General features: G+C 42.1%; 1 protein-coding gene across 2 annotated transcripts in view; it reads right to left on the bottom strand.

Moving 5' to 3' along the window:
- SZT2 (SZT2 subunit of KICSTOR complex) overlaps positions 1 to 23,663 on the bottom strand; it is a 3,556,133-nt gene that overhangs the window by 627,685 nt on the left and 2,904,785 nt on the right. For both annotated transcript variants that reach the window (XM_044085412.1, XM_044085413.1), the window contains exons 63-64: positions 16,386 to 16,476; positions 11,497 to 11,577 (exon numbers count right to left, since the gene is read on the bottom strand). In XM_044085412.1, the coding sequence (XP_043941347.1) occupies positions 11,497 to 11,577; positions 16,386 to 16,476 (172 nt within the window). The remainder of the gene's footprint in view (positions 1 to 11,496; positions 11,578 to 16,385; positions 16,477 to 23,663) is intronic.

Below are 23,663 nucleotides of genomic sequence, written 5' to 3'. Positions count from 1 at the left end.
GTAATAACCAAGTCTAGGATATTGCTGCCCCTGGTGGGGGTGTGTATAAGTTGATCCAAGGCATTGGAATTTATGAATTCCAGAAAACGTTGAGTGGGGTAGTAGAAATCGCCCATTATTAGGGTGTTGGGTTGTACCCTAATATTTTTCAGTGTATTAGGAAATGAGGAGTGGGAATCCTGGGGCATGGTGGGGGATCTGTACCAAGCTACAATTTGGACTGCGGTCTTGCCCAGAGTTAGTTGCACTTGGATAATCTTGGATGCATTATGCTGAGCAAATAGCCTGGAGGTGTGGATATCCTTAATGAATATGGACACGCCTCCGCCTTTAGTGTTTTGGTCCAGGTTAGGTGGCCGAAAGGTGTGCTATAAATTATAGCCTCGTAATGCAGGGGTACTCTGTGAAGACTTGAACCAGATCTCTGTCACTGCACAGATGTTGATGGTCTGCATTTTAAGGAGTGCCTCGAGTGAGGGCATTTTGAGGTTTAGACTTCTAGCATTGAGTAGCAATACCTCAGATTCTGCTTGCTTGTACCTGTTATGGTGGTGAATTTAACATTTGAACCTTGCCTAAAAAAGGCACTATAGGGGTGGTTAGAGCCTTAGCCAGTATCCAGAATCCCAGGGGCAACGGTGCAGGCCATCTCTGGCAAAACATCATGGTTTGTCGATCATGTCATCCCATGCAGACAGATACTGGATCCCCTTAGAATGACACCAGAAACTTCACCAATTGTTGAAGTCAGTCATTTTGTCCTTGTACTGTGGTATCATTCTGGGTGATGGCAGGATGCTACTCAGGGCTAGGGTCATACCTGCCTGGGCTACAAGATTGGACAGCTCCTCCATGTCCCTTTTCATGTAGTCCAGTCTATTGTGTTGCAAGTAGCCATTGTAAAATTCTCATGTGAAATCTGGCCAAGGGAACAAGTGTTATAGACACTGCTATGGAATCCAGTGCCTGAAGAACTAATAGTGCTGGCACCTTGTTGCTGCTGATTATCTTCATGACTTCAAAATGAATCGTCTCTAATCTTGATGGGGGAAGGGAGGCTATTGTGGTCTTTGTGTTTAAGGAAGTCCCTATGAAATCTAAAGTTTATGATGGCTATAGATGGGATTTTCCATAATTTATGGTTATGCCCAGGTAATAGCATGTTTGGTGAACTTTTTCTCTTGCCTCTAACAGTCGATGCCTGGTTGTAGCAGTGATGAGCCAGTCATCCAGATATGGAAATACCTGGAATCCTTGTAGTCTCATGTGAGCTGCTACTACTTCCATGCACTTGGTGAACACCCTTAGGGCTGTGATGAGGCCAAAGGGCAGTAGTCTGAATTGCTAATGACCAGCTCTCAGCTGGAAGCATAAGAACCTTCTGGATCGCTGGTTCATAGGTAGGTACTAGGATTTCGGCCCTAGGGCCTATACAAGCCCAGCCAAAAAGGTACCCTGGCTTTTGCCACCCAAGAAAATTATTTTCCTGTGCCATTGTCGATCAGAGCCACAGAGGTGAGAAGAGTGCTAATGAGGAGCTTTGTTCGATACAGATAGATCATTTAATTCCAGAGTATGGGAAGTCTCTGGGACAGGAATCTATCCCTCCGGCATGTTCTGTTTATTGTGGTGACAAGGTTTAGGTCCCTAGAGCGTGTAGCTCGGAGGGATTTCTTTAAGTGGAGCATGTCCAACAGCTCTGGGTTTGACATAGCTTTGTATGTTTGACAGAGATCACCTCTGAGTAGGCGATATGCGGCGAAGTAAAGCTGGAGCTTTTTGAGACAGTCTGCGTAGGGCATCTGTTTGAGGCCAGTAATCCTCTTTGTGAGGTATTTCTGCGGCCTTTCCAGTTGTTGTAGATATCTTGTGAGGTACATACCAAAAGGGGCTTTGTACTCTATAATGGGTCTAATGAGTGATGAGTAGAGGGGAACAATGACCTCTTTTTTACTGGATGAGAAACCTTTTGTGATGAGGTGTGCCATGTAGAAGGATTTTCTGTGGCGATGTGATTATCAAAGGAGAGACTACTGTCCACCTGTGTCCCAAGGTCTCTTAAAACACTTTCGGTGTTAAGTATAATACCACCTATGTTGTAGTTCATAGGTACAGAGTTTTTACCAAAGGGGATGACAATGCACTTTTTAGCATTGAGCTTGAGGCCATGGCTTTGACACCAGGCATCTGTCTCAGTGAGGCCCTTTTGTAGGATGTCCACATCGTTAGGAGTTTCGATTATGGCTCCTAGTTTGCAGTCATCTGCAAACTTCATTAGCCAAAGACCTTCTGTGTTAGCCTGTACTTCAGAGAAGTAGATACCAAACAGGAGAGGACCCAGGTCCTCTTTATGTGACAGTATGCATTCTGAAGATCTATCAAGCACATCCAGTTGTCCTGTAGCGAAAAAAGGAAGAATGGACTGAACCGTGACAATCCGGAATTTGGTTTGCAAAACTGACTTGTTTAGATAACTTAGAGCCAAAACTGGTCTCCAGTCCTCTGACTTTTTTGGAATTAAAAAAAACATGAGTAAATTCTGGATCCTCTCTGGTCTGGTGGGACCTCTTGGATGACTTTTTTCTCTAGCAGCTTTTGTATTTGTAGTGCTGCTTGTTCCCTTTGAATAGGTGGAATGTCTGGGATTTGTTTTGCAGCCTCTGGATATTATCCTCTGCGCCCATGCATCTTGTGTTATCTTTAGCCAGCCTCTTTGAGGCAAGGACCAATGACCTCCAGCTGCCTCCAGATGAAGACAATTGGGCCTCCTTTCAGGAGCGCTGAAAGGGTTTACCAAAGAAGGAATCTCTGTACCCTTGGTTTTATGGGCCACCTCTGTCACGGGGGCAGCATCTTCTGTTTGAGTTCCCCCCACCTCTGCCCCTTGGGGAACTAGCACAACGTGTGCCCTGACAATACCTTTGGGACTTCTTGAACCACAGTTTTCCAGTACTGCATTGATTCCTAGAAAAGGGTCTTTGTGGAGTGAAAAAATGCACGGCCACTGCAGAAAGAATAACTTGGGACCCAATACAGTTGGTACAGGACAGCTCAGAACTGATGTCTCTAAAGCTTCCAATGAAATTACAGGAGAAAAAGAAGAGGGGAAGTTGCAAATTGAAGTCCCTGACCCCAACGGGTAGGGACCGAGGTGATCCCTGTCACACCTTGCACCCAAAGGATCTTTCTCATCAACCTCTCCACGTTGTCTTCAGTAAGATTTCTTGAAGAATGTGCTGACATGACAGCAGAAGTCTTAGGTCTTTCCAAAAAAAGGAGAAGGGTGCTTGTCTGGAAAGGGGTCTATAGAAGGAGAATATTTATTTCTTGGAATTAAAAGAAATTCCTGAGTCAGTACCGAAAGACTCTTATCATGACCCTTTGGAGTCAAAGATAAGGCCGGATCCAAAGTCTTCGAAGCAGTAGTCCATGGTTCCGATGAACGAGTTGGAACCAAATGTTTGGGCAATTTTGCCATCAGTTCCAATGAAGCAGAAGGAACTGATGCTTTTCGCGTCTTTGATCTCGGACCCAATGGGGAAGTCAAAGCTGAAGAGCTTCTCTTCTTTATTTTTTCTGAAACTTTAGATGAAGAAGAAGAAGAAGAAGCAGGACTAGAAATGCCCAATTGTGATTTTCCTTTAGATGAGGAGGTTGTACCAGACATGACCTCTCCAAAAGAAGAGGGAAGTAGTCCTTTCAAGAGGGTCTATATTACGTGACTGAACAGTGAGATATTCGAACACGTAATAATCGACCCCTAAATGTCGGAATTTCGAACGGTTCAATGGAGATCTCTGTACAGTGCGGACATGGAAGTTTTCCATTGTCTGCACTGTAGTGCGGACTCGGAGTTGGTATATTTAAGTAGCAGAGGGGGTGGGGGGGTGCAGGGGGCTTGTCTTCTGCTTAGAGCATTTTTATGATTTGTTTGGGTGTTTTTATGGTTTTTTTTGCCGTTCGGCATTACGGAGTTTTGACATGTAGCGGTCGATTATTACATGTTCAAACATTTCACATGTTCGATCACATAATATAAACGCTTTCAAGATCAATTTGCTTTTTCTATCCACAAGCACCAGATGACTAAAGAAGTGACAGTCCTTCTAAAATGGGGGCCCCAAACAATAGGTTCATAGGTTGGTACTAGGCTATAAGCCCTAGGGCCTATACAAGCCTAGCCATAACAATTCCCTGGCTATTTCTTCTCACAGTATTTACTTCCCTGGACCCCTGTCTAGCAGGGTGCCTGACATGATCCCCGGGGTGAATTTCCTATCTCACATCCAATCATCAAGGTTCCTTTTGAAGAGGGCCAAAGAGGCATTCTGCTTGACATGTATGGGCAGTCTATTCCAGAGTCTGGGGAGTCTCTAGGTCAGGAACCTATCCCTCCAGCATGTTTTGTTCATTGCGATGACAAGGTTTAGATCCCTTGAGCATGTGTCTCTGAGGGATTGGGATTTCTTTAAGTGTAGCATGTCCAGCAGCTCTGGGTTTGACATGGCCTTGTATGTTAAGCAGAGATCGCCTCTGAGTAGACGATATGCGACAAGGTATAGGTGGAGTTTTTTTAGATGTTCAGCATAGGGCATCTGCTTTAGGCCTGTGATTCTTTTAGTGAGGTATTTCTGCAGCCTTTCCAGTTGTTACAGATGACTTGAGAAGTACATACCAAATGGTCATTGTATTCTATAATGGGTCTAATGAGGGATGAGTACAGTGGGACAATGACCTCCTTTTTTCTGGATGAAAAGCCCTTAGTAATGAGGTGTGCCAGAAAAGGATTGCCTGACTGTTGTGGCGATGTGGTTATCGAACGTGAGACTACTGTCCACCTGTGTCCCTAAGTCTCTTATCATATGTTCGGTGTTTAGTGTACTGCCACCTATGTGGCAATTCATGGGTACATGTTTTTTCCCAAAGGGGATAACTATACATTTCTTGGCATTGAGCTTGAGCCCATGGCTCTGGCACCAAGCATCTATTACTGTAAGGCCCTTTTGTAGAATATCTACATCATTTGGGGATTCAGTAATGGCTCCCAGTTTGCAGTTATCTGCGAGCTTTGTTAGCCAAAGTCCCTTAGTGTTGGTCTGTACTTCAGTGAAGTAGATGCCAAAAAAGAGTGGTCCCAGGACTAAACCCTGAGGTACTCCACTTGTCTGGAGCTGGATTTGGAGTCGGCTACTTTTACAGTGTGGGTTCTGTCAGTAAGCCAGTTGGCAACCCATCGAGTGACGTACGGATTAATGCCCAGCTTAGTAAGTTTATCTTTGATTCCAGAGTGGGGGATAGTGTTGAAGGCCTTGGCGAGGTGCAGATAGGCTGTGTAGACCACCGTACCCTTGTCCACGGCTCTGGAGACTGATTCGAAGAAGTCAATCAGGTTCAGGAGACAAGATCGGCCCTTCATGAACCCAAACTGCGTGGGGTCCAGTGTTTGAAGGTTGACAATGTCTTTGTTTATAAGTTCCATGATAATATGTTCCATGGCCTTGCAGATCAGGCTCGTCAGACTGATGGGGGGGTTAGTTCCCGGGATCCAAGGTGGATCCCCCCTTGTGGAATGGGATAACTGTAGCTGTGTGCCACTCAGTGGGCACAAAGCCTGAGGTGAGGCTATGATTAAACATTTCACTTAGGTGAGGTGCCAGTTCATTTTCTAGTTCATGTAGTACACAGCCTGGGATGTCGTCTGATCCCATGGATGCTGTATTCTTAGCTTTGGATAGTGCGTTTTTCACGTGTGGCCATTACCACTGCAATTTGGCAATCTTTTGGTATTGAGATGGCCCTTTAGGGGGTGAGAGGGGGTGAAGTTTGCACTGAACTGATCTGCCAGGATATTGGCAATATCCTTGGGATCAGTATATTTAATGCCACTCTGTTGTAGCTCAGAGCAGACCTGAGCATTGCCATTTAGATTCTTGACATAGCTATAGAATGCCTTGCAGTTGTCTTTGGAATCTTTGGCAATTTTATTTTTGTACCTAGCTTTGGAGGATTTTATGAGGGAACTCAGCTTCTTACTGAGGCTGGTAAGGGAGTTTTTTGCATCCTGGGATTTTCCTCTTTTTTGCAACAGTTTTTTTCCTTTTGTTATAAAGTTTGTTTATGGCAAGGGACCACCAGACTGGCTTCCTTTTTTTGGAGGAGAGAGTCTTGGTTCTATTTGGGATGGCACGACTCATGCACGAGTGGATGTGCTTGTACAGTGCCTTAGTGTAGGATTCAGCAGTCGAACTTTCAGTTCCTGTCTGCATGGGTGTCATGAAGTTTGTCACTTCTGACTTGAGTAGCATGACGTTGGCTTTGGAGAAGTTTTTTACAGAGGTTTCCTTACTGGGGGTGGGGGTGGGATGTGGATGTCAAAGGTGATTAGCTTATGGTCAGACCTGACCAACGATGGGGTGACCATAGGTGTGGAGCAATGATTTCCCATGTTGGTAATGACCAGGTCTAGGATATTAGAGCCCCAGGTGGGACTAAGAATTAGTTGATCCAGGGCATTGGAATTTATGAATTCCAAGAACCACTGGGCAAAGTTGTTGGTACAAGAGTAGTTTTCCCAGTTAATGGAAGGGTACTTGAAATCACCCAGTATTAGGGCATTTGGTTGTATCTTAATATTTTCCAGTATGTTTGGAAAGGTGTAGTGAGAATCTTGGGGGCATGGTGGGGGATCTGTAGCAAGCTGCAATTTGGATTGCAGTCTTACCTAGTGTTAGTTGCACCTGGAGAATTTCAGATGCACTGTGTTGGGCAACTAGCCTGATGTTGTGAATATCCTTGCTGAATATGGACACTCCTCCACCTTTAGTGTTTCGGTCCTGGTTTGGTGGCCGAAAAGTGTGATAAGAGTTGTAGCCTGGTATTGCAGGGGTGCTCTCTGGAGCCTTGAACCAGGTCAGTTACTGCACAGATATCGATGTTCTCCATTTTTAGGAGTGCCTCGAGACAGTGCATTTTGATGTTTACACTTCTAGCACTGAGTAGCATTACCTTCAGATTCTGCATGCTTGTACCTGTTATGGTGGTGGTTTTGTCCTTTGAACTTTGCCTAAAAAAGGCACTACAGGGGTGGCAAGAGCCTTAGCCAGTAACCTGAATCCCAGGGGTGACAGGTGCAGACCATCTCTGGCAAAGCATCATGGTCTGTCGATCATGTCGTCCCAAGCAGACAGATACTGGATCCCCTTTGAATGACACAAGAAGCTTAGTCAATTGTTGAAGTCAATCATTTTGTCCTTGTACTATGGTGTCATTCTGGGCAAAAGCAGGATGCTACTCAGGGCTAGGGTCATACCTGCCTGGGCCACATGATCCAAAAGCTCTTCCATGTCTCTTTTCATGTAGTCCTGGGACGTACGTCTCAAGTCATTCACTCCAACATGGACAATGACAGAGTCATATTTGTACTTGTTGTGGAGTGACTTGACTGCATGCGCTATGTGGCGGATCCTGGCAGCTGACTATAATTTTCAACTTGTTCAGCCTGGTGAGTGGGATATCAGTGTGCCTGACTATAGAGCCACCTATGACTAAAGTGTTGGGTAAGTTGTCTTGCCTTAGGGGCTGTTGTCGGGGGGGCACACTGGTGTTGTGAGCTATGTGACACTTTGGTTGTGATTGGTGTTTGTTTGCATTTCAGCTTCAGAGGTCCTTGTTGCTTGGGCAGGTTAATGTTAAGGGCCTCCACATATGTGGGTATAGTGTTGCGGATTTAGAAGGGCTATGTGTTGCTTCAGGTGTAGTACGGGTGTTAACCTTCTCCTCTTGACTGTCTAGCACAATCTTGGGTGGAGAGAGCTTTGCTTCTAGTTTGGCTATGTAAGTGCATCTCTCGCAGGTTGTAGTGCTGGGTGGTAGGAGGAGAGGGTTGTATGTGTACATATGGCAATTGCTGCACTGCCCCAGTATGCCCAGATTCACCAGGTGGACAGAAGAAATCACCGGAAGCTGATCCTTGGACATGCCTGGTTTGGTGCTTTTTTTTTGTATAGTACAAGAGTTGTTTTCCCTTACCTTAGCAAGGTACTTTGCAATTATAGGCTGTTTAGTGCCTACAATTAATTTCTCCTTATTAACAAGAAGAGTTGAGTGCTTGTATCAGTTTAAGACTTCCTAGTGCTTTCCAGCAGGTTTTAAAGCAAGTGCTAGTCACAGGGATGCTTAAAGGTGAAATGAAAATAAAAATGGTTTATCCTAAACACTGCAGTGTGCACTAGAGGAGTTAGATGTGAAAGTAAGTAACTTAAGTTTTACCTGTCTAAAAAGTTAAGTTTTAGTGGAGAGTCACTATTTTTAAAACAGCAAGATGAATTGAAAGGGGGTGGTCACTTTTGTATTCTGGTACTATGGACTACAGTAGAATGGCCAATAAATTTAAATAGCTGAAGGGGAGTGATCTCACAAAATGATAATTTTGTGCTTACTCACACAAGCCAGTAAAAACAGAGAGGAAATGAGATATATGGTCAAATATAAGGGGAAGGCAACTAGAAAGACAGTGGTGTTTAAGAACATTACAGAAACCAGGTGGGAGGGTGGGGAAAAAAACATTTTTGCCCGACTCACAAGAGACAGAGCTGTGGTCTCTTTTCAAGTTTTAATATGCAGTTAAAAGCAGAATACGAGTAAAAAACAAGGTAAATAAAACAAATCGCAGTATTCAAAAATAGAAAAAGGCAATAAAGTAATACAACAAATAAAAAGCAAACTAACCTTTCCTTCACAGCAAAGTGTAGTAGAGTCTGGGTAAGCCTTTCTAGTAAAAGCAAAGAGAATGTGTGTCCGAGTAAGGGATCTTATGATCACAATTTAGAGTTTGAAGCCCGCTGGGCCTTTTTCCTTATCTGCCATTTTCACTTTAGAAGCGCGCGTGTGCGCTCGCGCACACACACACACACACACACACACACACACACACACACACACACACAAAACGTTCTCTCAACCAAGAGCTTACTAGAGGAAAGGTAAGAGAGACATAAGAAGTTGAAAGTTATTTATTTATTTTAATGTTAGGTTAGTTGGAGAAGAAAGGAAATATCAAAAATGATATTCAAGAGCTACACCAAGTATATAGGAAAGAAGAAAGGGGAAAAGTGATACTAACAATATTATCTAAGAAGACTTTATTATTACGAAAAGAAACAGATAAGGAATAGTTATTTTAAGAGGAAAAGTAAAGAAATTTAGAATTAAGGAACAAACAACTGAAAACACTTATCTGCTTGAGAGGAAATGGCACCATGTCTAACTCACAAAGCAGCAAACGAGATTGGAGGTAACTGAGATAGGTGCATTGTGGCTAAGGGATGAGCTTGAGAGGTTTTTTATTCTCACGAGCTATTGCAGCAGCTGAGTTGGTTCCAACTATAAGAAATGAACCCACAGGTTGAGGATAGAATGAAAAGTGACATCATCAAAACAGAACTTCATAGGTTGTACTTGTCCAAAATCTCTCCTTTACCACACATACAGGAATTATAACTAATAAAGACCTTGCTCAATTAAAACTTACAAGATCAGTCACCTCCTTCCACCCATTGCTCACAGGGCCAATGCCAAAAATACTTTAACACCCTAGTTGGAATATGGCCTTCCTTTATTCATAATGCATTTAATCCACAATACTCACAAAATACATACGGCTAAGAATAAAATTTGCAGATTCATTCTGATAGCAGACCCTTTGATGCACCACTGTAATTTGCTAAAAAAAAAAAAAACAAATTGCCTTCAGTGCCTTAGAGAACCACTTTTCTTCTAAGTACTCGAATTTACAAGGTTCACTGCCCCCTTCTAAGAGAGAAATTACCTTTATAAGACAACATTATGAATTCATAAGTACACAGGGCATCAATTTCTGTCTAATATGCCATTCATGTAAAATTGCTGTAGGTGAGTGCCTACAGACATCAAAAACCTAGAAACCATTACAAGCTTCAAAGATGCACTTAAAGAGCATCTCTTTACAGAACGTACCTGAAATTGCTACCATGACAATGTAACATACCACCCTATATCATAGACAATAGAGTACTTTTAAAAAACTTTTCTCAACCTCATAATGTGGCATTTTATACTTATATATTTTATATATCAATATGAGTACATGTTTATGTATTTTTATGTAAGACTGCACTGTATTCCATGCATATCTTGGCTTGTACTAATCTTACCCTATCTGCACTGAATATGTAATTACGCAATGAATTTTACCATTTACTCATTCTGTACACGATACTGTTGATTAGTAAGACGTTAATGTACTTCCTGTTCTTTAAGCATGTGTCATGGCTGAAAAGGGTGAACAGACCAGCACACTTACACAGTGAACAAACACAAAAAACTAAATAAATTAATAAACTAAATGGAAATCAAAATCTCCACTAAACGTTGATAGAAGTTTTGAATATTATAAAAGAGACAGAAGAAGTGATGGGATTTTTAGAAAAGAGAAGGATCAAATTTCATAGAAATACATGGAATCTGGGAGAACAATATGTGCAGAATAATGTTAAGGCAGAGGAGTGAGGTGTAAGGGAAGGCAAAAAAATCAACAAATTATATAATGCTAGAATAACCGAAAATCAATAAAAGAAACCATATCTGTATACTGCATGGAGATGCACTAAGAATCCTGAAGGAAAAAAAAACATGGACAGCTGAAAGATCGACCACAGAAAGTTGAAACACAGAACCTCAAATGCATTAACTACTAGATTTTTACACACAGTAAAAAGACGGTAGTTAGTTGTCCGTGATAGTGGCACAGCAGGGAATGGGTTTTTGCCCTATCACCAGCATTTGTTTTTAGGTAATTCGGGATTTTGTGTTTAGACCTTACATGGTCTATGTTTGTGCCAATAATATTTTTGTCCTTCAAGATCATGAATGCATTCCTACTTAATAACCATAATAATGGAAACTATTAATACAGTTTGTTTGCCTTTCTATTAAATAAGTAACCTTATGTTGCAGTTTAAAATGTGATGACTTAATAAAGATGTGAAAAAAACAATAGTCTTTATCAGAAAACATGTACAACTATAATACAGTATTTGCTGCAGTACAGCATCTGTGTATTATTTTACTTTAAGGGGATATACAGAATAGCTTTAAAGCTGAGTTTTAACATTAATACAGGCAGTATGTGATGTGGTCTCACTCAGTTGCCTGTTACAGTAAACGTTTCATGGTATCAGCATATTTCATCTTCTGCTTCTTTACTCTAGCCATTCTAAACTACTTTGATAGATTTATCTTACACTATCCACTATTCTGTACTCATTTTTACCTTCATATTGTACAGAAATACGACAGTCATCTGACTGGTTGCCATGACACAGAGAAGCATATGACTAGTCATGGTATCAGCTTTCATTTAGCACATATTATGACCATTCATTACTACAATACAACCATAATGGTCTTACTTGTTTACCTTTTCATATATCACTGGCATCAGTTTGAGCATCTTCTTACCTGGAATGCAAGTTCCATCAATACAATCCCACCAGGAAGTGCTCTCTGCAGGTGGTACACAGTCCCTAATGAACCTCCACTCTGAAAAACAAGACACAGACTTTGCTTCATTTTATGTCCTACAAAACATGCTTTTTTCCACAAACACACAAAGAAAGTACTGAACAGGTTGTACAAAAAAAAGAAAGAAAATTTAAAAAAAGGGGTGTGAGTGTGTGTATGGGGGGGTCTACCTGAAATCAGCAAAACGTCAGTTAGATTACTGTTACTAAAACAGTTTAAAACTGCACTCACCAGTAACTGACATTTTAAAAAATAGTATCCTCCAACATCTAGGAGAACTAAAACTGATGCAAATCATTTTGCAGGGATTCACCCCCAATGACGACTCTCTGACTTAATTATTCCAACTATAAGACTTACCACTGAGGAGGAACAAGGTATTCATATCCCTCTTCCCTGAACTTATGCAAGCTCAGAGTTAGTGTACTACTTGTGACTACCCTATCTGTGCAAGAAATGCAGAGGGGCCTGACTCCATGCAAAACAATGACATATCCTTGTAAGTTAATTATTTTTTTGAGAATGGGCAACCTGTACATTTCCAACCTGATGGAGAGCAAATGTTCTCCAGCAGGGTGTTAAAGTAGAAGTAAGGCCTGCTGAAAAATATGTTCACCACTTCACGGTAGCATGTTATGCAGCTGTGAGGCTCAGGCAGTAAAACAAGCAAACAGATGCTTTACTGTTTAGTGAGCATAAAACCAAAATGTAAAGTGTGTGTGTGTGTGTGTGTGTGTGTGTGTGTGTGTGTGTGTGTGTGTGTGTGTGTGTAAGTGAGAGAGAGGGAGAGACATTGCTGACTACAACATGCAGTCCATCAGCAATTTAAACATCTGTGAGGTAAGAAACTCTAAATGTCTGGCATTACTGACTGACTTTAATCCATCCATCTTTCCTTTTTTTTTTTTAAATCAAAAAAGTCTTTATTGAATTATCACTTATGACAAATGCAATCATACATTTATATAACTGAAAACAAACCATATTGACATATCAGTTATAAACACTATATATTGCATATAATCTTCTACACAGTCATTGTCAATCGGGCATTACATATAAGCTCATTCAATTCCTGGCTTCCCTTAAACCTCATTCCCCCTTCAAAACATTATTCTGCTAGTATTGTTCCCACAATTCCCACTTTTTCTAGTTAATTTGCTCCTACCCTTTTCTAAAGATCAGACTTCCAGTTATTTTATCTCTGTTACTATACTCACTTCTTCTAATTTGCTTGGTTTAGACTTTTAAATTCAATTTTCAAGTAGCTTTATTTTGGCATAAACCAGAATTAAACTAGGCAAGGCAGTACTATGTCTAGGTAATTTTGATTCTGTATAAGAGCTCAAAAAAATTTGTTTAGTTACACCAATCTGTTAACCCAGTATTTCTGAGAGAAGTTTCCAAGTTCACAATTACCTTTTTCTTCCCTATCACACTGCCAACAGTTGCAATCTCCATGTGGAAAAAAATTTGGGGAGTATGGTTGGGGTATAAAAATACCTACATAAACACTTCCAACAAAGATCCTAATGCTTCTAGACTTTGTTGCATATTTGGGAGCCATACACATATCCTCCCATTATTTCTTTGTGAATTATTTCTTTATTTACTTATTTATTGGCATTTGTTTACCGGGAAAGTCCACGGAGGCAAGCAGAGACCATTTTCAATAGAGACTTGGGGAGAAAAGCTCCACAAAAACGACACTTGGAAAAAACAAAGCACCACAAAAAACATTTAGAGTATACAAAGCACAGAGGGAAAATTGTTACAAAGTAGCACATTTAGAGTATATAAAGCACAACTAGATCACAATATAGTACAACTACTGTTGACACTGTAGTATGGGTAGATATCAAATGCATAGCAATCGTATTATAGGAGGGAACAGAGGCTTAAAAATACATTAAAAGACTGTTAGCAGCCATGTTACAGGAGTTATAGTATGTAAGAGGAAAAGGGAGGAAGGTATAAGAAAGCACTGGTAAGAATTTGATAGTGATTACAGTAAAGGTGATGGGGTGAAAGTAAATAATGAATAATTACACAACTAGAGATAGATGACAGGATAGAAAATTGCTTATAGTAAAGGGTCAAGGAGAGAGAGGGAGTGTACTGAGGTAGTGTATTTGAGATGGACAAGAGAAGAATGTGAGTTGAAATAGGAGATCATGGGAATAATAAGAGGGCACTAAGAACTAAGTCGTGGAAGGAGGAGGCTTGGTGCAGTTACAAATCAAATTAGAGTGGAGGTGAGTGTGCAAAGCTGCTTTGAAGGAAACAGTGCACTGAGTGGTGTGAATGGCTACAGGAAGGCTGTTCCAGGTTTTAGCTATAATCCAGGAGTACATTAGTTGACCAGCAGGTAGTTTGGTTTCTGAATTTGGAGGAGGTGCTAGTTTTCTGATTGTAGGGACCTATTGGGATTATAGTGGGAGAATAAGGAATTTAGGGCAGGGCAATCATGTGGTTTAGCAAGTATTTTGTGTGTGGTAGTTAGTTGGAGATATGTAAGATAGCTGGGGAATTTGAGTCAGTTTAGAATTTTTAGAGGTGTGCAGTTGTGGGTGGAATGGGGGGTGTTTGTTGAAAATTTGGCTATTTTTTATATCATATTTCTAGTTTAGTTTTGAGGGAGAATGGGAGGCTGGTTAGAAATGGGGCATCATAGACAACAGAAGGAAGGAGACAGGTGGAGGCAAGTACTTGTTTTGTATGGAGGGAGAGCAAAATGTTTATGCCTATAAAGAAGTCCGAGTTTTTTGTGAGTCTTTCTGATGTTATTGTGCAACTGTAGCTCAGATTTTAAGTTTTCATCAATTATGACACCTAGCAGCTTAGAGTGAGGGTAACTATTTCGATTTCTGTCTTGCTTATCCAATCTCTCTTTCTAATCCTTTCTAAACTCTTCTGATGGATTCCTATAGCTATCATACAATATTTTATATACTCTACTAATTATCCCTTTTCTAACAGCAGCTTCAGTTCTAGAGTCTATGAATATTCTAACAATGCCAGTCTTTCACTTACAATCCTTCCATTCCTTGCTCTTTGCCTATACTCTGATATCGATCCTTGACAGGGAATGCTATCTCTAGCCTGCAGTCCAAATTAATTATTGGCCTCTTTCCATTCTTTATTGTTCCCTCTCTAATTATTTTCTCCCAATACCTTGGTTCCTTTGCCAGTTTTCTGAAGGAAATTCTAGCCCCCTCTTGCCTATTCTCTGTACTGTTAATTGTAGTCATCCCTAAAGGCAGAATCATCTTTCTCCATTCTTGTGTTGGCTTAGTTCTTAGAATAATGTTTGCTACTTTATGAATACATTCCATACGGTTATCATTACCCTTAAGGTTCTGCATCCAAAATCTCAGTCTCTCCTTATTTCTTGTCTTTCCCCTTGTTTCATCATCACTTTCCATTTTGAATTATAGCTTTCTGCTTGTGTTATGTGTATGAGCCTTAACTGTATAGCTCTGAAATACCTCTTCAAATCACATAATCCCAAACCACCTTGTTCTATTGGAAGGATCAACTTATTCCACTTGGCTCTTGTCCTCTTCCCTTCCCAGATAAAATCCTTTAACTCTTTATATCCAGAACTTCTCCTCTAGTTGATAAAAAAAATACCTGACCTGTGCTTGTATACTGCTATCCATATCCATAAAACAGAGCTTCCAATTATTAATTTTTTCTGTTATCTTTTGTTTAGTCTCTTCCCACATATCCTTAGCTGCCATAACAGAATCATTTGTAATCCATACTCCTATTTATTATTTATTTTATTTTTTTATTTTACATTTATTTACCAAGAAAGTCCGACTGGGACAAGGTCCATTTACACAGGAGGCCCAGGGAGTAAAGCTCCATAACATAACAGTACAAATACAACAAATGACAAAAACATTTCTGTACAGAGGCATATATACAGTCAGAGATTCAGAATTTAAATACTTCATTTTATCATGTCCCCATAAATATGCATGTTGTTGAACCAATTCATGTGTGGGTACATAGTTTATAGCTAATGCCTTTGTTTTACCTGCATTACTTTTGTATCCCGAAAACACTTAAAACTGCCTCAGAATGTTCCAAAACACAGAAATGTCCTTTTCTGGTTTTATCGGGTACAAAATAATTTCATCTGCAAATAAAGCCAACTTTTCTTGATTATCATACCAACTATATCCTTGAATTTCTGGGTCTCTTATTTTCTTTACCAATGGATATAAAGCAAATAACAAAAAGGAAAGAGGATATTACTGCCTAGTTCCTCTATTCAGACAGAGCTCATCAACAAGGAATTCCTCCACTTCAATTTTCACTTCCAATCCCTAATATAGCCTCCTAATCAACCTTATTATTTTATCAGGGAATGCAAATGCTGCCATTGCCCCACTCATAAAATTCAAGCTTACTCTCAAAAACACAAACAAAACAATTTAACAGACTGCCCATTCTCTAAGCTCAATAATGTCCTCAAGAGTGTGTGTTATTGTGTAAACAATGCCTTTCTAGGGGTGCAGAGGTCCAGTGTCACAGAACACCAACAGGAGTATTTTATTTACAGAACAGCGCACATGCTGTTGGGCATTATTGCATGCTTATGCTGACTTATCTAATCGTTAACTGCTCAAGTTCAACATAAATGTTAAAATACATTGCTTTCAATAAAACACAAAGCAGATGGCTTTTGTAATATTCAGTTCAATGAACTTGTATTTAGACCTAAATGAAACAAGTCAGCACGGGAGGAAGTAACCCATGAACAAACGTGTACACAATCACAAGTACAGGCAATATGCAAGTTCAAAGACAGTAACCTTAGGACTTTCTTCACTCTTCTGCTTCGAGTACGAAAATGAAGCTCTTCCTTCTTGGGTATAGGATGCAAGTGCTCGGATCCGTCCAGAGCTAAATAAACAATTTAAAAAAATAAACAGTGAAATAAACCTGATACAAAGAAAAAAAATATTTCACAAAGAAATACAATTATATTTTTGCCTTTCTCATATTACTCTAGAAATCCAGAGTAGAAATGGCAATCATACAGTTGTCTCTGGTGCTGTTTTGTTTTGAATAATGTGAAAAAATAGTGAGGTATGTGATCAGAAATCAAGCTATATTTCACAGAATTGATGATAACATTTCAGATTTTCTTTTATTTACTCCTAAGGATATCTTACTGCAAGAACTAAACTTTAAGTTATCTAGCACTGCCTATTGCCAAGTCACAACATTTGGGATAATACTAAATTGTATCAACTTGCCATCTAAACACTTCAAAATACTCTATACAAACAGGCAACACACAGAATCACAGCTCTCAACCACTATAATTTAGACATAGTGCAATGATTTTTGCTTGCAGATTTAGACTTGCTCCTCCTAGTTTACCTCTCAGTATCTCAGTGCAAGAAATATGGACAAAGCCAAAATTAATACGGAAACAAAGGCAGGGACAGATTTTAAACACTGCTCTTTTAAACTATGAAAGTGGAAAGAATAATGGTGTTTACATTATAATGCATCTTCAGTAGGATATAATGTCTGAAACTCAATGCCTATCATTATTTCAGTCCTCAATGATTTACAAAAACACACATTTTATTAGGTAAAGACCAAAGATATGAGGCAAAAATTTAGAGATTCTGCAAAATTCTGGGCAGTTGAAAAGTATGCCTCCTAGACAAACTGATTTTCTATAGAATTTCTGAACTATTTAAGACTGCTTACATTATTAGATACATAAACAAATGCTATGAAAATATAACTTATCACTAACTACATGAGATCAAGTATTTGAAATCTTTCTATTCTGGAATAGATAAGAAAGCACTCCTCTTTCTGATCTTCTAATATGACTTTAAAGGCCAGAGATAATACAGTTGTGCAAGTCCTACTTGCCTGCAACAGCAGATGTTCAAATTTCACACTGCCTCAAGAAGGTATGGGTTCTGTGTCTGCACAAATCCATACTGGCAGTTTTTCAGAACTCAAAATCCCCTCCTCTGACTCTCTGTGATAGGAGATCGGCTAAGCCTCTCCCATCCAAGGAAGCAACCCCTGTCAAAGAAAGTCAGTTATTCAGGCTTTTAGTGCTAAGTAGAATGAACTAAAAAGGACTAGAAGCAAGAATTATCAGAAATTAACCAATTAGCAGCCACAAAATAACAACACAAATAACTAAAACCAGCCAACAACACAACAAGATTGGATACCACTGAACTATATTCAAAAAGGGGTTTTGGTGAGTGGGTGCTGCCACTGAGAGTGTGTGAAATTCAATCACCTACTATTACAGATAAGCTGGACTTGCACAACTGTATTATGTTCATCATTTACAATGCCTCACTGGCATATGTGGAGGTTCTCAACACTTACCCTACCTAGGAAGAGGAAGGATAAGGATACAGAAACCCCTAGAGAATGGTCCTTGCAAAGCCTGCTCTGTAACTTGAGAAAGAATCTAATCTCTTGTGATTTGTAAAGGTATAAACAGAAGATAAGACTGCTGCCTCAAGAATTCCCATTGAGTCTACTCCTTTTCAATATGCCACCAAAGACAAAATAAGGCCCTGGTGGAATGTGCCTTAGCCTTCTGTGGCCATGGTGGGAGTGACAAAATACAATAGCAGAGGACAATCAATGAGCAATCATTTGCTTGGAGACAGGTTAAGCCTTCCTTGTCCCAGAAAAGGAAATAAACAGCTCTTCAGTATTTCCTAAAGGGCTTAGTTCTGTCAAGGAAGTACCAGAGCTGCATGTACATATACACGATATTCAGAACTTTCTCTCCCTCAATTTTAGATTCCAGAAAGAAAACTGGGAGACTGATGGCTTAATTCCAGGTAAATTCAGAAACCAGTTTTGACATGAAAGAAGGATTAGTGTGAAAACAAATGTGTCTCTGCAGAAAATCAGGTAGGTTTGGCCCACCATGACAGCTTGAAGCTCAAAGACTCACCTTACAGGTGTTAGAACAAGAAGCAAAATTTAGAAGTTATGTACCTACCATAACGTTCCATGTTAGTTGTCTTCTCTCTCTCTTTCTGGGTTCGGATCCGATCCCCTCGGCACTCGCACTTGCCTCGCTATTTTCGAACGAGCCGAGAACTCCCCTCGGGAGGCAACCCTATCCCCAGATGCAAGGGATGCAAGGAAGCTCTCTGACCCCTGCTAAAAGCTACCCTGCTAAAGACTATCCTATCCTAATTAAATTAGGAACCATGGTTCCTAGAGCCTCTCATAACAATGCGTTCCAGAGGAAGTGTAGATGAAACATCCAAGATCTGGCCAGGCAGGGGGAGGGAGGGAGGGAGGAAGAAAAGAAGGGCGAGAAGAAGACACAAACATCGCTATGGTAGGTAGGTACATAACTTAAAAATGTTTCTTTCTTCATTTCACCATGCTGGGATGGGACCGCTACCCCTAGCACCTGTCCCCCGGTGGCTGTGGAACACGAACTTCTGAGGAACTATGACTGGCCACTGGCCCCTATCTCTGAGCCCAAATCCATGAGTAAATGGCCAACAAAGGTAGCTGAGTATGCGGCCTGAGTAAAATAATAAATAGTGTCAGTGGGAAAGTGGATAGAGGAGGCAGAAGTGGATAGACTCTGGTGTGTGGATGGCTGCTTTGAAGAAGATTGTTTGTGTTTTAGAGAGAGAGAGTATAGGAATGTCAGAATACTCAACCATCTAGATAAGGTCACTTGTTGGAAGAAGACCAAACAAGTTTCTTTTCATAGGACTGCAACAATTGGTCTGCATTCTGATTTGTTTAGTCCTATGCAAGTAGTACCTGAGCAGCTTCTGTTCATCCAAAAAAGTGCTCAGTTAGGATTCTGTTCAGCTCATAAGATAGAATAGTTGTAAGAAAACTGAATAGATGGTGAAGATTGGTTTGAGATACAAGGATGGAAAGAAAAAGAAAGGAAGGTTCTTAGCTAGCCCCCTACCCTAGAGAAAATAAGGATAAGGTGAAATGAAATGCAGAAAGAACAGATCAGAAACTCTTCTTGCCAACTTAAAGTAACAATATATAAAAATCAGGTTTTAACAGTTAATAATGAAAATGAACAGTTCAGTCAAGTAGACGGATCCCAGGATTAGGGACGGATGTTTCAAGTTCAGATCCAGAGGGAGGAGGCGAGTGATGTGATTGTTTTAGGAGAAAAACATGTCTTAAAAACGCCTCATAACAAATGCTTTGTGATGTTATTGCCGCATAATGTAACATGATACTTATTTAAGAACAAAAGTTGTAGGAAATAGCAGGATGACGAAGACAGAATGTACAAAGACTTACCAGGATCAATAAAACAGAAATGTACAAAAATCAAAAACTAAATGATCAAAATTTGTAAAGGATCCAGTTTTAAAACTTGCCCAAATCAAAAACACGCCAAGTGGAAAACATTTCACTTCAACTGAGACACTAAAAGTTCTGAGCTACTGAGCATGAAAAGCAGTCAATGGAAGGCTAGGAAGGAGCGGAGCAATCCGTGATGAAAATGAGAAAATGAATGGCCCGTGCCAGAATGTGAGACAAAGAGATCAAAAGAGAGGGAAAAAAAGATTGTGCGTGGGTCAATGATGAGCATCGAGGATGTAGAGATGGAAATCCAAATTTGTCGGAAAATGTTGTCAGCAATGATGGGAAAACGGAAAAACAAAAAGGGAGTTTTCTGAATGACTGTGGAAGAGAGTCTCAGGGGATGGCCTGATAAAGAAAGTATAAAGAGGAAATCCCCTGTTAGAGAGTCCTGAAAAGAGAGGCCTGAAGGAAAGTGCTCAAAGAAAAAAAAAGTGTGAAGTGCTCTTTGAGGGGTCTGACAGAATCGCAGCAAGGTGCCAGACTTCAGAAAATCCTCACCACTACAGATAGCCTGAGACTAAGGGGATTGTACATTGCCATCCCGTGAGGCAAGAGATCGAATCTGGCTGAGAAGTCCGGGATGTGCTGAAGACAGAAACCGCCAGAGAAGAGATCACCATTGCCAAAAGTCTGAGAGCTTGTTGTTGTAGTCTGAGAGTAGCATGTTGCCTCCACGAATTTGCGAGACTGGGCATACGGGAACTAAGTCCGGCCACATCCTGTCCGCCTGTGTTGGAAGAAAGTCGCCGGTGTTGCTGGGTCTTGCAGGGCTCTCCAGGACATTTAAGTGGCCCCCACCCACTATGGGCTGCGTGACAATCTGGAGCATCCTATGGAGGGGGAACAAAGGTGGTTCAGAGAAAGATCCGGTGACCATAAGTGTACATGGAGGAGGGGGACTGTGGGGTGGGCCCCTGGAGGGGAAGAGGGGATGAGGCCCACCATGAAGATACACCAGGGGCACGACTCCACATGGGCGACGCATGGAAGATGAACAGTGGAAGGGTACCTAATTCACCAGCTGATAACATCCACTGCAGGAGACTTGAAGGAAGCTGCAGCCAGCTATTAGGCAATGAAGCGAACCACCAAGACAAACCTGGCTTTTGCTTGTTTGGCTTTGCTCTTGTTTCTTCACAAACTAAGTTTCAGAAATTTTGATTTCCAGTAAGCTGGGCTGAAGAATTTTTACGTTATTTTGACTGTATTTAACTCTGCCTAATAGGCATAGATTGGCAAACTCTGAGAGAAAAATTTGATAAATTGTAAGGGCGCAGAGAGCTCTGGCAATGTAGGGACACTGAGTCTCTGGAAGAAGCTGGTGCTGATGCTTGGCTGTGGCTGGGAAGGAGAACAAATAGGTGGATACCTGGAACACTCGGCCCAAATAACGAAAACACCTGGCTGCCTCCACGCCCATGGTGAGAAACCACACTCTGGGGCTCAGGCGGAGGCCTGGGGGCTGAAGTCTGAATTGGTAATGCCGAGCTCCCCTTCTAACGACTGGCAACCTTCTGGAATCGCTTCCAACCTCTCTTATGTGATTGATTTGAACTAGTAGCGGGCCTATAGAGCTTGGGCAGAATGTCCTGCTCAGAATTGGCCAGGGACCAAAGCAGCGAATGTTGTTTAATCGATCCTACTTGGAGACTTGCCGGGTCTGTTTAGGTCTAGTAGTTTTGGCCACTTTGAAATTTCTTTTCTACAACCAATCCCTTAGACGAAGAAGGATCCTACTTAGAGGTCGGCCGCAATTCGTCTGGATGAGCTCTTTCCAAGATATTTCCTTCCTGTCGGCTTGTCTGGAAAGCAATGCCCAGGGACCGGAAGAGATGTCTGGGGGGGATTGTATTCCTATCGAAACCTTCTCAAGGAATTCCCTTTTGGTAACCTCGGGCTTCTCAGACTGTACCAGCTTCTCTTGGCCCAGGGGGACAGCCAGGGGTGGGTAACCGCCGTTCTTTATTGTTAGGCCAACAGGGTGATGGATCCTGAACCCTCAAGGATGCTGAAAAGGCTTTCAGGAGACTTCTGCCTCTTGCCCTTACCCTGAGACTCTGCTTCTAGGGCTGAAGGCTCTGGGGCTAACTCCTGGGGCCTCTGGGGTAGTTCTTGGGCCAGCACCTTCCGTGTTCTTCCCCTTAAAGGAACTGAACTAAGAAGGTGGGTCTGAGGACTTCAAGGATAGAAAGTCTAGAAATTACACAGAAAGATCCCGCCAATGGCTCAAAGAGTTTCCTCAAAGTGCTCCGGGCTGGTCCGCCCATCGGGCGGGTAGGTCCCGTTAAGGGGCCGGGTGAGGTGTTGGGCATACCTTAAAGGGTCCGCAAAATTACACCTGTGCCCGCGCCCATCCCATCCTTCATAAATCCCCTGTGCTCATGTTGGAGGAGTCCTTATGGAAATTAGGATAGCAAGCTGAGACTGGAGGTTTCCTGAGCCCCAGCAGAGATAGGTACCAAGTGAGGCCATCTTTCCTGAGAATATCAGAAAGAAGCTGTGGTGACAACTTGAATCCATTCCTTTGAGACGTGATCTGCTGAAGGTCACCGAGAAAACATCCGCTTTCACACCATAGCAAAGGTCTAGAATCCAAATCCATCGTTTGGACAGGAACTGTTTATCCAGAACATCCTTTCCTTCTTAGGACCCAGGCACTAAAGATCCCAGTTCCTTCAGAGTGGCACGTCGACCCATGTCATACAGCGATGACGACAGCCGTCGTGGGACCCAAGGGGTCAGTGGAGATTGATGGTCTCCTGGGGGTCAGCTCCACCGAATCCACCACCCACAAGTGAGTGGCCACCGCTAGTCACTCCAGTGGGTGATCCGCAGGAGACCTCCAGGGAACCATCCTCACCCATCTCATCAGAACCAGGGGTCTCATCTCTCCCCTCGGAGGAGTCAATGGAGGCCAGGGATGTCTGAAAGGGAGAGGAGCTCCCTCTGAAAGGGTAGGAATACAAGAGGGGGAACCGTAGAACCCTCCCACTCGTCTAAGTAGGTAGGAGGATGTAGTAGACTCCTGGGGGGAAGAGGTGTGTTCTCTTACATCAGCTTCTGAGGGGTTCCCCTGGAGGATCAGGACCTGCCTCGGAAAGGGGAGGTTGGGAAGAGGGGGCTCCTGGGGCATGGGAGGCCTGGAGCTGTGAGGTCCGAGAGAGTGAGGTAGGCTGGAGCCAGGGCTGATGAGGTTCAAAGGAGGGGAGGGACCACACCAGGCTCAGAGGCCAGGCCACCTCCCCACCTCAAAGGCTCTCTCCCCGGCACCGGGACACCTCCGACAAGAAAGGAGGAAGAGGTCTCTGATCAAGGGAGAAGCGAGCGGAGGCCGAAGGTCTCCGAGGCTTAGCAAAGTCGGAGCCCCAGACCGGAGCGCGGGGCTTGGACATCGGCAAGGTGCTAACTAGCCCCTCGGGAGCCGACAAGTCTGACCCGGAGATCGATGTTCTCCAAGGCGGGGTCTCAGGAAGGGAGACTGGAGTCGAAGACGACGGAGCTAAGGATGTAGCGCTCTCTGGAACCCAGTCGCTGTCCCATCTTAGGCTCCGTCCCAACTCGCCCGAGACCCGGAGGAGGAAAGTGAAGACCTGGGCTCCACCTGAGACTCTGGAGACGGGCTGCTTTGCCACCTCCAGATCGCCTGAGACTTCAACCGCCTCGAAAGAACCGTCTCCAAATCTACAAAAGACCTCCTGAAGATTTGATAGATCGGGCCTGAT

The sequence above is a fragment of the Protopterus annectens genome, chromosome 10.part0, assembly GCF_019279795.1.
Source record: "Protopterus annectens isolate FY-2018-M chromosome 10.part0, PAN1.0, whole genome shotgun sequence".
NCBI lineage: Eukaryota > Metazoa > Chordata > Ceratodontiformes > Protopteridae > Protopterus > Protopterus annectens.
Note: the sequence above shows the minus strand (reverse complement) of the source record. Positions and strands in the feature narration are given on the sequence as shown.